At 38.5% G+C, this 14,331-nt stretch overlaps 1 protein-coding gene across 2 annotated transcripts; it reads left to right on the top strand.

Moving 5' to 3' along the window:
* Positions 1–80: 80 nt before the first annotated feature.
* Positions 81–14,045, top strand: LOC146382767 (uncharacterized). Of its 2 annotated transcripts, XM_084933615.1 has the most exons (27): positions 81–1,620; positions 2,353–2,404; positions 2,509–2,526; positions 2,615–2,659; positions 4,649–4,750; positions 5,459–5,530; positions 5,624–5,704; positions 5,812–5,883; positions 6,119–6,211; positions 6,297–6,374; positions 7,550–7,636; positions 7,721–7,810; positions 8,479–8,517; positions 8,606–8,683; positions 8,785–8,859; positions 9,105–9,197; positions 9,286–9,366; positions 9,655–9,726; positions 9,808–9,900; positions 9,983–10,057; positions 10,144–10,233; positions 10,331–10,411; positions 11,021–11,101; positions 11,291–11,359; positions 11,467–11,592; positions 11,684–11,831; positions 11,908–14,045. In XM_084933615.1, exons 1-27 carry the CDS (start codon positions 1,156–1,158, stop codon positions 12,368–12,370), a joined length of 2,919 nt encoding a protein of 972 aa, XP_084789741.1. In that variant the 5' UTR covers positions 81–1,155; the 3' UTR covers positions 12,371–14,045. The 2 variants fall into 2 exon arrangements, with proteins under 2 accessions (XP_084789741.1, XP_084789742.1); XM_084933616.1 differs by lacking the exon at positions 7,721–7,810.
* The last annotated feature ends 286 nt before the right edge of the window (positions 14,046–14,331 follow it).

Here is a 14,331-nt window from a genome sequence, read left to right as displayed (position 1 = left end):
GTGTTTATAAATCCTTTGGCTGAGCTTTCACTTTAACAGTTGCCTGGAGACGTGGTCACTTGAGGATTACAAGCACCATGGCAGAGGAGTGAACCTGAGACACAGCAGTGCACATCTGAACCACAAAGCAGTTTCCAGCAGAACAAAGGAGGTGCTTTTTATTCATAAGAATGGAGAACCTGCAAGGCTTTCACTGGTTGTGCTCTGCATTAGTGTTTAGATGGGCTTACTTCACATTTAGCTTTGTTGCACCCAGAGAAACCCCACTGTCCAATTCATCAACCCGGGAGGCTTTTGAAAGGGAAATTAATTAGCTGGGTCAGACTGACCTGTGTCAAAGGAGACAAGGACTTACTCAGGAGTTCAGAAAGGGAAAAGAAGAATTAAAAAATGTCATAATTATATTCTTAAAAGCTCAGTTTTAATAATTTAATCTAAAAGTGCTGTCAAAGCGATTGATTGATTGCATGTTAGTTAGTCCAGTGTAAGAAATCATAGTTGCAAACTTGAAAGGAAAAAACACTGTTCATGGAAAGCTTTTGTGAATGAGCTGGCTTTCATGCTTGGTACCTGTGAATAGCTGGTATGCCCTGTTTAAAGATACTGGTCACACATCTAGGGGTGGATGTGTTGGTCTTGCTCTGAAATTAGCAACAGAAGCTACAATGACCTCTTCCCCCCACCCCCGAAAAAGCAGCAAATCAAAAATCAATCAAAAAAAATATGTAACATTGACTATTTACGAAACTTTCAATTTCGAAATTCATATTGCAATGAATAGAAAAAAACAAAACCCTTTCATAAAAAGGATATTCTGACACCCACACATGTACATCCGCACACTCGCAGACATTTGCTGAAAGCTCTCTGAAAGTTCTTTTGTAGATCCCAACAATGTGTCCCTTGTTCCCAGCTTATTTATTCCACTTCCATGTAATTTTGAGTAGGACAAGCTAGTGAAAATGCTGAGGAAAAGAGGCACCAGAATGATGGGAAGCCCTATGCTGCCTGGAGGATGTGTCATTCTGGAAATATGTCCATTAGCTGCATTTAAATCATGCAAGCCTACAGATTTCAGCAGTCTTGCAGATGTTTGTTATTATGCAATGCATCACGTGTCTCTCTCTCTCGCTGTAGTTCCAGGCAGATTTTGACATGTTTATTCCTCTCCAACTGCTCTACTGTGGTTTCTCTCTGACGTGTCATCTGCTGGCAGGTGTTCAGAAATGTGCTGTATGTGCTTCTGAATTACACAGCCCGGATCACTGTGCAGCGAGGACCAAGGAACGGGGCACAAACATGAAAGAGGGAAGTGTTGTTTCTCCCATGTGGAAAGTGTTGCTGGTGGGGATGTGCGTGCTGCTGCTCCTGAGCACGGCAGGTTTAGTGTTTCTGCTGTTTCGGCAGAAAGAGTTGGCAGACGAGCTGTTTAGGCTGGAGTCCCAGATGCAGGAGCTGACAGAGAGCTGCAGGTTGCGGACGGGAATCCTGCCCATCGACCCCGGAGAGGCCCGAGAGTTCAGGAAGCTCCACCGCCGCAGGAGAAACCAGGAAGAAGATCCAATGCAAAGCGAAGATCAGAAGGATATGCTGATGCTCATGACATACTCTATGGTTCCTGTAAGACATCAGCATGCTTGGATGTTTCTGTAGGACTGTGAATACTAATGCTATATGTTGTTTACTCTATTATGACAAAAACTGAGTTATGAATCTCTGAATATATATTATGAAACGGAAGAGAGGGGGAATTTTTTATTTTTCCAGAGTTTGGTGTCTTTAATACGATTATGTGAGGCATCTCCTTGCAATCTAAGAAATCCAGGAGTCTGTTGTAACCATTAATAAATTTCTGGTTTTGAGTGCTTCCTGGAAAAGTACTTTGTGCTGTGAAGAGTGACTGCTCCTCCCTCAGCTCCACTTTCTTCCACTACAAAACTGGCATTTCTTCAAAGCTGTGCTACTGTATACTTTGTGAGGGAGCCGGGGGCAGTATCATTGTTTTTATTAACAATTAATCTTCGCTTTCAGTTTGCTTCATCTAAAGCCTAAAGATTAAAAGAACAGCAGAGATTTAAGAAGTGAGAAAATTTTAGGGAATTTTAGTTGTTGTTGTTGTTATACTCTAACTGCTTCAGCTCTGTTAACGAGAATGATTCTTTTGCTGGATTCTGGGAATAAACACTGTTAAACAACCGGTTTTGCTGAACATGGCAAAAGATTAAAATATAGACCTTTAGAAAACACCCTGTCCTTTCTGTGTTAACAGCGCCTAACTAAAATGGCCTTATATGTGGTTAACTTACACCTAAATCAAAACTTTCCTCATGCCTGTCTTTTTCTTTATTTCAGGTCAAAGCCTTCACAGACATGTGCAGGAGCTCCAAAGGAATTTGTTTAACAGGTGCACATCATAAAAACATGCATCTCCACTGTTTTCATTTGCGTATTTACTGCCCATAGTTGTTGTTGTTTTTTTTAAATATGTGAATTGTTTTTCCTTTCCAGGCCCACCTGGACCCCCAGGTAAAAACTGAAATTTAAATTTACTGAGTAAATTTACTCAAATTATGCTAAATTCCTACTGCATTACAAAGTGTTTTTGTTCTGTCAGGTAAACCTGGTCCACCGGGGCCAGAGGGGAGACGAGGTAGAAAAGGTGAGAACTTTTATATGTCTAAGAAATCAGAGAACCCATCTCCTCTCCCATTCAGCGAAAAGCTGTATGAAAACAACCAAATTTGCAGAACAGAAGCTTCTCGTGCATTTCAAACAGTCTTTGATTGTTCCTGCTGTGATTGCACAACACAAGCATCCCACTCACTGTCTGCAAGAAACTTGTATTTAGCTGCCACATAGCTGTTTACTGCAGTGGGATAAGTGTTTGCTGCACTGATTAGCACTGATTAGCCCAAATTATAGTATTTTTGTTGTTTTGAAACTGAAAATTGCAGTGTGGGCAATGTTTTTTTGTTTTTTTTAACTTTCACTCATTCACTGTATCTTTTTACCAACTCTGCATGGCTTAAACTCTGAGATTAATCTGAGATTCTGAAGATATTTAGGTTTTTGAACTAACATGAAGCTCTTGATGAATACTCAAGGAGCCTGACATTACCTTAACAGACTGTTAACTGTTATTGGTTCCTTTTCCTTCCTTCAACTCTTCAGTCTTTTTGTGATGTGTTAAACATATGCTAAGTAGGGCTAATCCTTACTTCTCTTTTCTGAACTGAATAGCTTTTGTCATTTTTCAGGCCTGCTTCCAAAACAAAATAACTGGGTGTGCATCAAAGGTTAATGAGGGTAATCTCTGCCCATACAGCTCACTAGGGCTACCTGAAAACCCCAGTGTTCTAATTTCCATCAAAAAACACACCTTTATTATGTCTTGTGTCCTGTTTCCCTTCACTCACTCCCAAACCAGTCATGGCAGAGGCTGCCACTCCCCGGTAGTAGTTTTTCTTTCCCACTGTCCCCAAGTGCTTGCTCATATCACCTGATTTTTGTGGCTTTCTCTCTGTTATTGTAGCATCTTTAACTTACAATATAAAGCACCTTTATTGTGGTCGTTGGTTGTTGTGATTTAATACTAGGGTAGCCCACATCACAGCATTCCTTTTTCTTTTATTGTTTTTGTTACTTCTGTGCCAGACTTCTGTACTTACCTTACACCTTATAACAGGATGCAGCTGTTCTAAAACTCTGCAGCAAGAGTACTTACAGGGAGTAGAGAGAGGTGATATTTCTGTCATAATAACGCCCTTTCATTTGTTTCCTGTTAAATCTAGAACCGAATTGCAATCCTGCTTAATCACACTCTGACACATGTTATAGATCTCATGGTACCATATTCTGTAGATAGCACCAGAGGGCAGACTTACTTCTGCTCCTCAAAATTTCAGTGGGAGACAGAGCCTTCAGATATCATGCTGCTCTCATTTGAAACCAGCTCCCAGTTTGGGTTTGTGAGGCAGACACCATCTCTACTTTTAAGATTAGTTTTAAAATGGTCATTTTTGATAAAGCCTGTAGTTAGGGCTGAATCAGGTGACCCTGAACCATCACTTAGTTATGCTGCTGTGTCAGAGGAACCTCCCATGATGCATCAAGCACCTTTCCTCTACTCTTCTCTCTTTCACTCCACAGACTTCAAAGGGCCATGAACATTGCGTGCCATTACCTCCCTGTGCTTTCAGCAGAGGTCTCTGGCTCTGAAGCTGAATGTTTCTGACTCAGCCAACCTCCTTCGTTTTAATTGTCTCCTTGACCTATTTTCTCCTCTCTCCCTTTAACCCAACCAGTCAAGGCTGATGTGTGCTCTTCATAAGTGTGGCCCAGGCTGATCTTTCTTCATGTTAAAGTCACTCACCTCATATTTATGCATCCAGTGATATTTATGAAAGTGGCAATAACTGATAACAGCTTTTTTGGCTGGTAACATTCAAAATGAATATAAAATCATAGCCCCCACCCACCCACCACGTGAAGTCTTAGCCTTACAGTGTAAAAATACTCTGAGATGATTTATGTTTTGACTTTTCACTATATAAATATAATTGGGTTAATATTAAAGAGTCTATAGTAGCAGTATTGTTAATTTGGTCTGTTTTGCACATCATATTTTTAATAATCTGTGTACATAAAGGTCTTCCTGGTCCACCTGGTCCACCCTGCTCCACCTGTTGTTCCAGTGACATGAAAAACAAGATTACTGAAGGAAGTAGTCGTCAAATTTACGCATGGAGAGGTAGGAATAATGCCACAATGAGCCAGTGGACCAAGGACCGCAAACATGATATGAGAAGCTGTGTGATTATTAAAAAAACAGTGTTGGCTGACCTGAAGAGTGTTCAGTTGCTTTTGTTCACTGTATATTCGATTTCAGTAGTAGTTAAAAATCACTTGTTTATCCACTATGATATTAAGCAGTGTAACATTCACAGTTCTAGTTGTTTTACCACAAAGTAAAATCTTTTCATGTCTCTCCTCACAAATCAGACTGGTCAAAGGCATGATTAATGCCAAGATTTTAAAAGCACAGAAGCCATTCTCCTACAGAAACAAGATGTAAGACTGTTATTTAGATTTTATTTTAAACTCTTTGATTGCCTGGATTTGTCTCCATTTTATTTAGTCTCTTAGTTTCAGTCATGTTGATCTTAAAGATAAGTTCCCAACACACTGGTCATAGAGGTGTCCATTAGCCTGATCGACAACTGTCCATCCATTCATCCATCTTCTGATTGTTTAGAGTTAGAGTCAGAGTCAGGGTGATCACTGATGATGACTTAGACCTCACAGGGTTAAAATTAGTAGCTAATAAAACAACACAGAAAACAACAAGTTGCAAAGTATATATGTATGTCTGTATGGGTGGATGTTATGGATGGTGTGTGCTTCGTAACTGCTCTAAGATAAGGGTAGCAATTTATGTCTCTTTTTTTCTTCTTCACAGAATCACCGACACCACGTCCAGCTGATAACACAACTAATGTTTTGAATGTTAGTGGCACAAATATAAAATTAGGTTAGTTACCACTCTGAGCGATAAGAAGTCTTGTTTGGCAGACTAATATTTGACTAAGAAAGAACATCAAACTCAACATCTTTTATTTCCTAGATTTTGGTTCTTTTTATCCAAACCACAGCCAAGACGCCTTCAACAATACCAAAGAAGAAAATATCACAGAGGTCCCAGCAGGTGAGAAGTGCTGAACTTTAACAACAGTGAGCGCAGCCACGATCATTTGTTTTTTGTGTCACAACTGAAAATGCTGCAGAATTGTAAATGTCTCCTTTTCCCTCCAGGCCTGCTGAGTGTAGCCTTAGGCAACAACAGCGACTCCTTCAGAAATGTTACTGTTACTACAGTGGAAAGTGGTAAGAAAATGTCTGCTGTGTTTGCTATCAGTATTGCCACATCACTTCAGAACACAAATAAAAATGGTTGAATAATTGCATTTCCCACTCAGTTAAACCTTAAATGTGATCTTTTATGCTCATTTCCATTTTGGCTCAAAAGGATTTGAAACTTTGGCCACATATACAGTATAATAGTGTATCTGGATTCATATAAAACATTTATGGTTATGCTGATCGTGTTTCTTTTCTGCAGACTGGATATCACCTCACCCAGATTACCAAAGTGACAACCTGACTGAAATCGATCCTGAAAATGTTACAGAAGCACCAATGAATTTATTAGCAGGTTAATATTGGTACTCATTCATTGTACACACAAATCTTATTTCACACTATACTCATTGTACTGGATTTCCTCTTTGATTCCACAGTGTTACCAACACCAGGTGAGCCGCATGATGCTGGAAATGCTCTCTCTGATGAAACTTTAGACACATATTTGAAAGCTGGTAAGAAACCATTTGAGTGTCAGAGTGTCTCTGCTATGATATTTAAGAGACGGCTGAATGTTTTATAACTGACGTTAACAAATTCATTTAGATTTTTTTTTTTTTTTTTTTTTTTGCCTGTCCCATTTGGTTCTTTAGCCGTCAGAATTGTTGTCTGAAGACCAACAAGGATACCCAATGGATTTATTCTGCCAAATGGATCATCATGGCATTGCCGTATTGGTCCATTTGATCGACCTTTGTTTTTATTATTTATTTTATTTTATTTTCAGTTGTTACAGACGGGACAGACATGAGTGAGGGATAGGAAAGGGAGAAAGAAAGAGGAAGGAAAAGAAAAACAGAAGGGGAGAGGGACAATGAGAAAGGGGAAAAAAATCTCCTGGATCACCTGTTGAGAGAGAAAGAATAGAAAACAAGCAAAAAAAAAACAAAGCAACATACTAAACACAACACCATCGCATTAATCTAGCTAAGTGTAAACAGCAGTAAATACTAAATATTGAATGTTGTTGTGCAGCACGCAGGACAGACAGCGCACAATGTGCTTTGAAGTAGCAGCCAAGAAAGGTGTAATTTAAGTCTACGAACAGTGAACACCCGTGTGCACACCTGTGTGGATCAGCGCGCTTGTATTCAAATGGTTTCCCCATGTAATGGTCTGCAAGAGGATGTAGAGAGCCATAGCCCTGTCCCCCAGGGCATGAAGCAGGCATGGAGGAGATCCAGGCCCCAGACATCCAGAGGCCCCAGAGTGCGAGAGCCCAAGGAGGACCACAGGAGGGGCATCCGTGCCACCCTCATGGGAAGTGCTGAGGATCCCCAGACGAGGGGTCACCCAGTAGCCACCGAGCAGAAGCTAGAGGGGGCTGCACCGGCGTGCCCGCCGGTTCTGTGCCAGAATGAACCGAGCCGCAGGCCCAGAGGCCCGAGGGCCCCCCGCGCCCCGGAAGAGGCCTGACCGAGCAACAGGCTAAATTCATTTAGATTTCTACAAACGATACATTTACGATCACCTAATAACTGGGGACACTAAAACTGGTGAATTATGTGATTTTAAATTACACACGATATAACATAAAGATCGCTTGCTGTTTGTAATAAACCGGCAAGTTTCTTCTACGATTATGATAAATTGTGTGTGTCCAGTGACATATTCTACGTTCCTTCTGCAGAATCACCAACAGCACATCCAGCTGAAAACCTCACAGATGCTTTGAATGTCTCTGACTCTGAGAAACTGGACAATAAGACAGAATCAGGTAAATGATCAATTTGAATATATGAAAAATGTATTTAAACCACACAGTTTAACCCCCCCCCAAAAAAAACCAAAAACATTCTAGACCGTTCACCGTTGTATGAAGATTACAGCTACAGCACAGCAATTCTTACAAACCCTGAAGTCATCACAGAGGCAGCAGGAAAATTAACAGGTATTAAACTCTAAAACATCCTCTTTCTGTCACTTTAGAAGTGCTTTCACTGTATAGACCCCAGTGATGCAGATCTAAACAGTGCTGCATTTAAGGGCAGCAGAACTGTCAGTGAACAACAGTAAAAACTGGTGTGTTTTAAAAATGCTCCTGTTGTGAGTGTATGGGCTCATAATTGGTTTGATTAGTTTTACTGGCTGCAGATACTTTACTCGTTCACAATCATTCACAAGCTGACGTTACAACTGACTAACAGACTGTGTACTAATATCTTTTAGACGTCTTTGAATACTTACCTTAGTTATATAGTATTATATTATCATTTCATATTTTTAATCCATACTTATTTTACTTCATTTGCTTTCAGATTGTTTTTTAACACTTGTTTTTAATCCTAATGTGATCATACTGTACTCTATGTTATTGAGCTCTATTTATTTAAGCTACTTAATCATGTCTGCAGTGTTTAACTTGATTTTAACTTCTATGAAAAAAGATTTTCCCAATTTTGGGATTAAAATAAACTGCAAGTTAAATTTTTCCTAAGAATGAGAAACTGTTTAAAATATTTGCAGCAGAGTATGAATTTGAGCTCCAAATTGAAGCAATTAACTATTCGAATATATAATTTTTCTAATGTGTGGACCAACTTCTCTTTCTTACTGAAGAATCACCAACAGATCGTCCAGCTGCAAACACCAGAGGAGGTATGAACATTTGTAACCCTTCTGACACAAAAATCCAACACAAAAAATTCACCAGGACTGATTAATGACAACATTTTAATTCCTCTAGACACAAAACCATTTATGCACAACTTTAATGATACCAACACTGAAAATGTTACAAATGGACCAGTACAATTATTACCAGGTAATAAATCGTGTGCTTTGAGTTATTAACTGCATGTCCTCCTCTTGTTGTGCTTGGTATGCAAAGAAGACATGTTGAACTTTGTTGTCTTCTTTTCACAGCTCCACCTGATGCAGATATAAACAGTGACTCCTCTAATGGCAGCAAAAGCTTCATTAAAGCAACTCTGAAAACTGGTAAATTCAAGCTGTTTAAAGTTCAGCGATGTTTTATGTTTCTGTAGTAAATGTTTTGGGGTGGTAAGAGTTTTATCTCTTAAACATCATTAATTATGAAACTATATAGTTTAGGCTTTTTATTTTTTATGTCATGAACAGTGAGATTTAACCAGGAGTGAGAAACCAATTTTTATATATTACTTGTATACAAATCTAATGTGTGCAGCAGAAATTGTAGTTACATCTTGTGTTTCTTCCTGAAGAATCACCAACAGCGTATCCTCATCAGAAAACCACCACAGATGCTTTGAATGTCTCTGAATCTGAGAAACATCTGAGCATGAAAGTGAAAACTGGTAAATCATCAAGACTGCAAAGGCAAACATAAGTTTGAATATATTAAAAAACAAAATTCAACCTAATACTTATTTTTTAAAATCATAGAACCAGTAACATTTGATGACGATGAAAGCCAGGGGACCTTGAATGACACAGAAACTAAAGGACCAGTAATGCTGTTAACAGGTATGAAATCATTGCTTTGGATTATGAAATATCCTATTTTACTTTGGTTATTATTTATAAAACATTCTTGAACTTTATCATTTCACTCTAATCTTGAATAAATATCCAAAATGATGCCCGAGCTGCTGACAAAATCAGGAGCTATGCTGACTCATGGTTCAATATTTAGCTAAACCTTAAATATCTTAACTTTTTACATTTAGTGACAGGAAGCTCAAGCTTATCAGGACTGGTTGATTCTAGTTGGTGTGCCAGCTCTTCTAGTAAAAGTTTTCTTTCTTTTTGTAGAATCACCAACAGAACATTCACCAGAAAAATCCAGAGGTGCTTTGAATGTTTCAGATGCAACAACAGAACTTGGTAAACCTCAGATAAGACAAACCTTAGTTTGACTACATGAAGAGAAAATGCTAAAGCCATTTTTTTCTTTCAATTTTCCAGAGTCCTTAAATTTTGATCAAAATGACAGCCAGGGCTCCTGGAATGATACAGACACTGCAAATGTCACAGAGGGGCCAGTAAGAGTATTAATAGGTAGGAAATCACCTGCTTTTAATGGTTAAGTTACTTCTTTCATAATAAAAGTTCTGAATGTGGTTCCAATTTCACTCTGCAGCCCCACATGATGCCAACATAAAGAGTGATACATTTAATGGCAGGAGAACCATCATTAAAACAAGCACAATAACAGGTAAAAAAAAAAACTGCCATACTGTATCTGATTCTGGTTATACTGTTTATATGTGTACTAACTCACTTGTATCTTTGTATCTGCAGTAACACCAACACCACATCCAGCTGAAAACACCAGAGATGCTTTTACTGTTCCTGGTTCTAAAAAGGATGCAGATAAAACAATAGAACCTGGTAAAAGATTAAGATACTAGAGATAAACTGAAGTCTAAATATATGAAAAAAAGAGAAAAAAACCCCAAGAGAGTAAGCACTCTACTTTGTTCTCTAGAGCTAAAAGCAGCTGATAAAGATGTTGCCTTCAATGTTGCTATACGAAATGCTACAGAGGCATCAGTGACACGATTTATAGGTAAGACTAACACACTCGTTATGAACGTTACTCTCATAGCGTTATTTATTTATATGGAATATTTCATCCTATTTATATTGGAGTCTTGATTTTTGCTGGAACATTTGGATGGTATGGTTAAAATTTTACGTAAACACCATGTGACAGCATGGATCTTTGGGCCCCTAAGTACAAGTTAAACATCATTAAAGACCGTGGCCTACCCGCGTATTGATCCTGATCATGTCCATGTGCTTATGACCACAGTGTACACGTCTTCTGAATGGCTGCTTCTAGCAAACTGGTTAATTGACATAACTCAAATGGGCTCCACATTCACCAGAACTCAATCCAATGGAGCACCTCTGGGATATGTTGGGTGGGAGGTTCACATTATGGATATGCAGCTGACAAATTTGCAGCAACTGTGTGTTGCTATCATATCAATATGGACCAAAATCTCTGAGTGTTGTTTACAACACCTTGTTGAATCTATACCAAAAAAATCAAAGGTGTGAAGGAAAAAGAGGGCACAACCTGGTGCCAGTAGGGTGCCTAATATGGTGTTTTTTAAACTATAACATCATTAGAATCTCTATACACTCTTTAATTTTTTTTTTCAATTTAAAGGTTCACTTTCTGAAGAACTGGATAAAAACAGAGACACTTTCAATAACAGTGGAAACATCAATGATAAACCCATGACAACTGGTGAGGAATGGCCACGTGTCCCATATTTGACCTCAATACTGACACTTCACTTTGTTGCAAGGCTCAATAAAAAGTAGTATTGATAATTTATAGTCACCTCACACAAAAATACAAAGTAATGATCACTTGCTATGACTCAAACATCATTAATATTTACATTAAAAATGTTCTTTCTTTCTTTTTTTTCAGATTCTTCAAATAAGCTCTGGTCTGATAATAAGATCAGTGTGACCACTGGTGACAAATCAACAGAAAGTGGTTAGAGACTTGCTAAATTAAGCTTCAAATCATGCCATTATCTAATTATCTTCTACTGTATAGTTTACTGAAATACAAAAGTGTGTGTGTGTTTTTTTTTTGTTTAGTGTGTATTATTAAAAACATAAAATGCGCAGAAAAGCCCACTGAAATGGAAAGCACCTATGGAGCCTGGATGTCAGACGCGTCGCAGCTGGATGAAGATCAGTACTGGCTGGCCGATCATTTTTCAGGTGACTTACACAACATCCATGAATTCTCACTTCATAACAGACTTTTGAGAGTTATTTGATTGGATTTAACTCGAGAACTTTTTGTCACCAGGTCGACATTTGGGGGAATATCAGGACCTTTCAACATTGCAAAACACTAAAAACACTATAGACACCAAGAGATTCTACCAGGGGTGTGGCCATGTTGTTTATAAAGGATCATTTTACTACCACAACGGTGGAAAAAACAGACTTATAAAGTAAGTGCTGCACCTGTCTTGAGGTGTTTGATGCCTACAACATTTATTTAATGGTCAATATTTTTAATTTTTACAGATTTGGTCTGAAAACGAAGAGAACGCAGATTCTGACCATGCCAGACACCAGATATCACAACCTGACTTATCTTTTTCGAAACTCAAAGACATACTTCAAGTTTGCTGTGGATGAAAGTGGACTGTGGGTCATCTTTGCCTCAAACGCAGATGACAGCACACTGGTCGCAAAGCTCGACGATGACACATTCTCTATAGAGTCTGTCATAAACACCACCTACCCGACAGCTAAAGCAGGAAATGCTTTCATTGTGTGTGGGGTGCTGTATTTTACAGATGATAAAGACAGAAGGGTGACATATGCCTATGATTTAAAGAAAGAGAGTCCTGTGGATGCAGGTTTTGACATAAGATCAGGTAATGGAATCTTGGCTATGCTGTCGTACTATCCCAACAAAAAGCTATTGTACGTGTGGGATAACAAAAGTGTGAATACCTGCAGAGTTAAATTCAAAAAGACCTAAAAATAAATAATCAAACTCTATGACATCATGCAGTTGGATTCACAAGGCATTGTATGATTTAGTTTTGTCACAATATACAGGTAAATAATTGCGCAATTTTTCTTTTTGTGTGCTTTTCAGTTTAATTTGTTTGTGAAAAACAACCAAAAACCAAAGATGAATAGTATTCATAGCAACGTATATTTTTGTATTTTTCTGTAGACAGACTTCTGTACTGAAAGTCTTATAATCCGGTCAAATAAAAGGTGTGTAAGGCCTCTTTAATAATAATCAGGTTCTGCTGTGTCAACATGATATTTAGCATTTTTCACTTCTCTCGAGAGCCTGCCTTAATGAGTATGTGGATGTGATAAAGCTATCTGAATACATGATGGTGGTGTACAGGAGGTGGTGGACGGCAGAAGCTCACAAGCCAAGTTTTGTCCAGGAGCCTTAAGAGATGACACACTGGAACAGCTTTTACAGCTAACTGTGCAGCTGGGTTGAGACATTTGAAATCAGACTTTAAATGTACATTTATATGAGTAGTTTTTGTTTGCATGTCTTACTTTGTACAACTGACCGGGTGAAAAGTTGTAACCTTACACATACACTCATTGGCTACTTTTATAGGTACACTTTACTAGTACCGGGCTGGACCTCCTTTTGCTTTTAGAACTGCCTTACAAATGTTGCAGTATAAACTGAGAACCATTCAATCAGGTAATGTTTTTTCAGATCTTCTGTTGTCCAATTTTGATGAGCATTTGTGAATTCAATGTAGCTTTGGTTTCCTGTTCTTAGCTGACAGGAGATGCAGTCTTGAGTGTTATGTTTTGCTGCTGAAGCTTCAAGGTATGCTCTTCTGCATACACTTGGATGTAACGAGTGGTGATTTGAGTTACTGTTACCTTCCAATCAGCTCAGAGAAGTCTGGCCATTCTCCTCTGACCTCACATTCATTCACTTATATTTAACAAGACATCTTGTGACAGCCATCTGTTTGAATGATAGTAGCATACAGTATATTTCTGATGAAACATGTCCCTAAAATTAGTAGTTTTTCCGTTATCCATATAACATCCATGACAAAGTGTCATGGCCCCTTCTTAAAACAAAAAAACAGCTTCTTGTTTGTAGCATACAGTATATTTCTGATGAAACATATCCCTAAAATTAGTAGTTTTTCTGTTATCCATAGATAACGGACAGAACTTCTGATTTAAAGTTCTGTCTGTCTTTTATCAAGCTGCTTTGACAGGGTGAACAGTTAGCTGTGCAGAAACAGCATGACATATGAAACGGTCAAGATAATCATACACCTTTTTTTTTTCACTTCACAGACTCGATCTCATCAAGTGTCCCAAAAAACCTTGTCAGCAAAACAGTGACACAAAGACAACTTTATATGGGACTGCACAGTATTTTTTAAGCCTCGGGCCCTTCCACCACATATAGACAGACAAATGGCCCTAACTTTGAGTGGCTCTGGGTTACAGAGGCGGACACATATCACAAGAATCCATAAGTGATGTACTGAACTATAAAATCGCAAACACTCTATTGGATAGCGCAACAAGAAATACACAAATTAACAAGAACACTGCACAGTATCAAGAACAAAGACAAAATAGTGCATATTTGCCATTAACATGGGTGATGTCAAACCTATAGCCCATATTTCTGAGATTATTTCTTCAGTTCTTTCTTTGTTTAAAGTTACATGCATTAAAATGTCAAACTACCTCTCATGAGTACCAAGGCTGTGTTAAACTCCTACATAATAATGCATACTGAATCTGAACTGAGCCTATCAAATAACAAAGTGTGACTGAAACGACTGTCAACAGGTTACAATGCTAGATGTGATATGTCCCTTAACTACCAAACGCAACTTAATTTCACAATATCTTTGTTAACGTTGCATATTACGATATTGTCATGAACGCACCACGAATCGCGCTATGTTTGAGCAGATCTCA

This window comes from Perissodus microlepis, chromosome 7, assembly GCF_051167445.1.
Source record: "Perissodus microlepis isolate ML-2025 ecotype Zambia chromosome 7, ASM5116744v1, whole genome shotgun sequence".
In the NCBI taxonomy this organism is placed as follows: domain Eukaryota; kingdom Metazoa; phylum Chordata; class Actinopteri; order Cichliformes; family Cichlidae; genus Perissodus; species Perissodus microlepis.
Note: the sequence above shows the minus strand (reverse complement) of the source record. Positions and strands in the feature narration are given on the sequence as shown.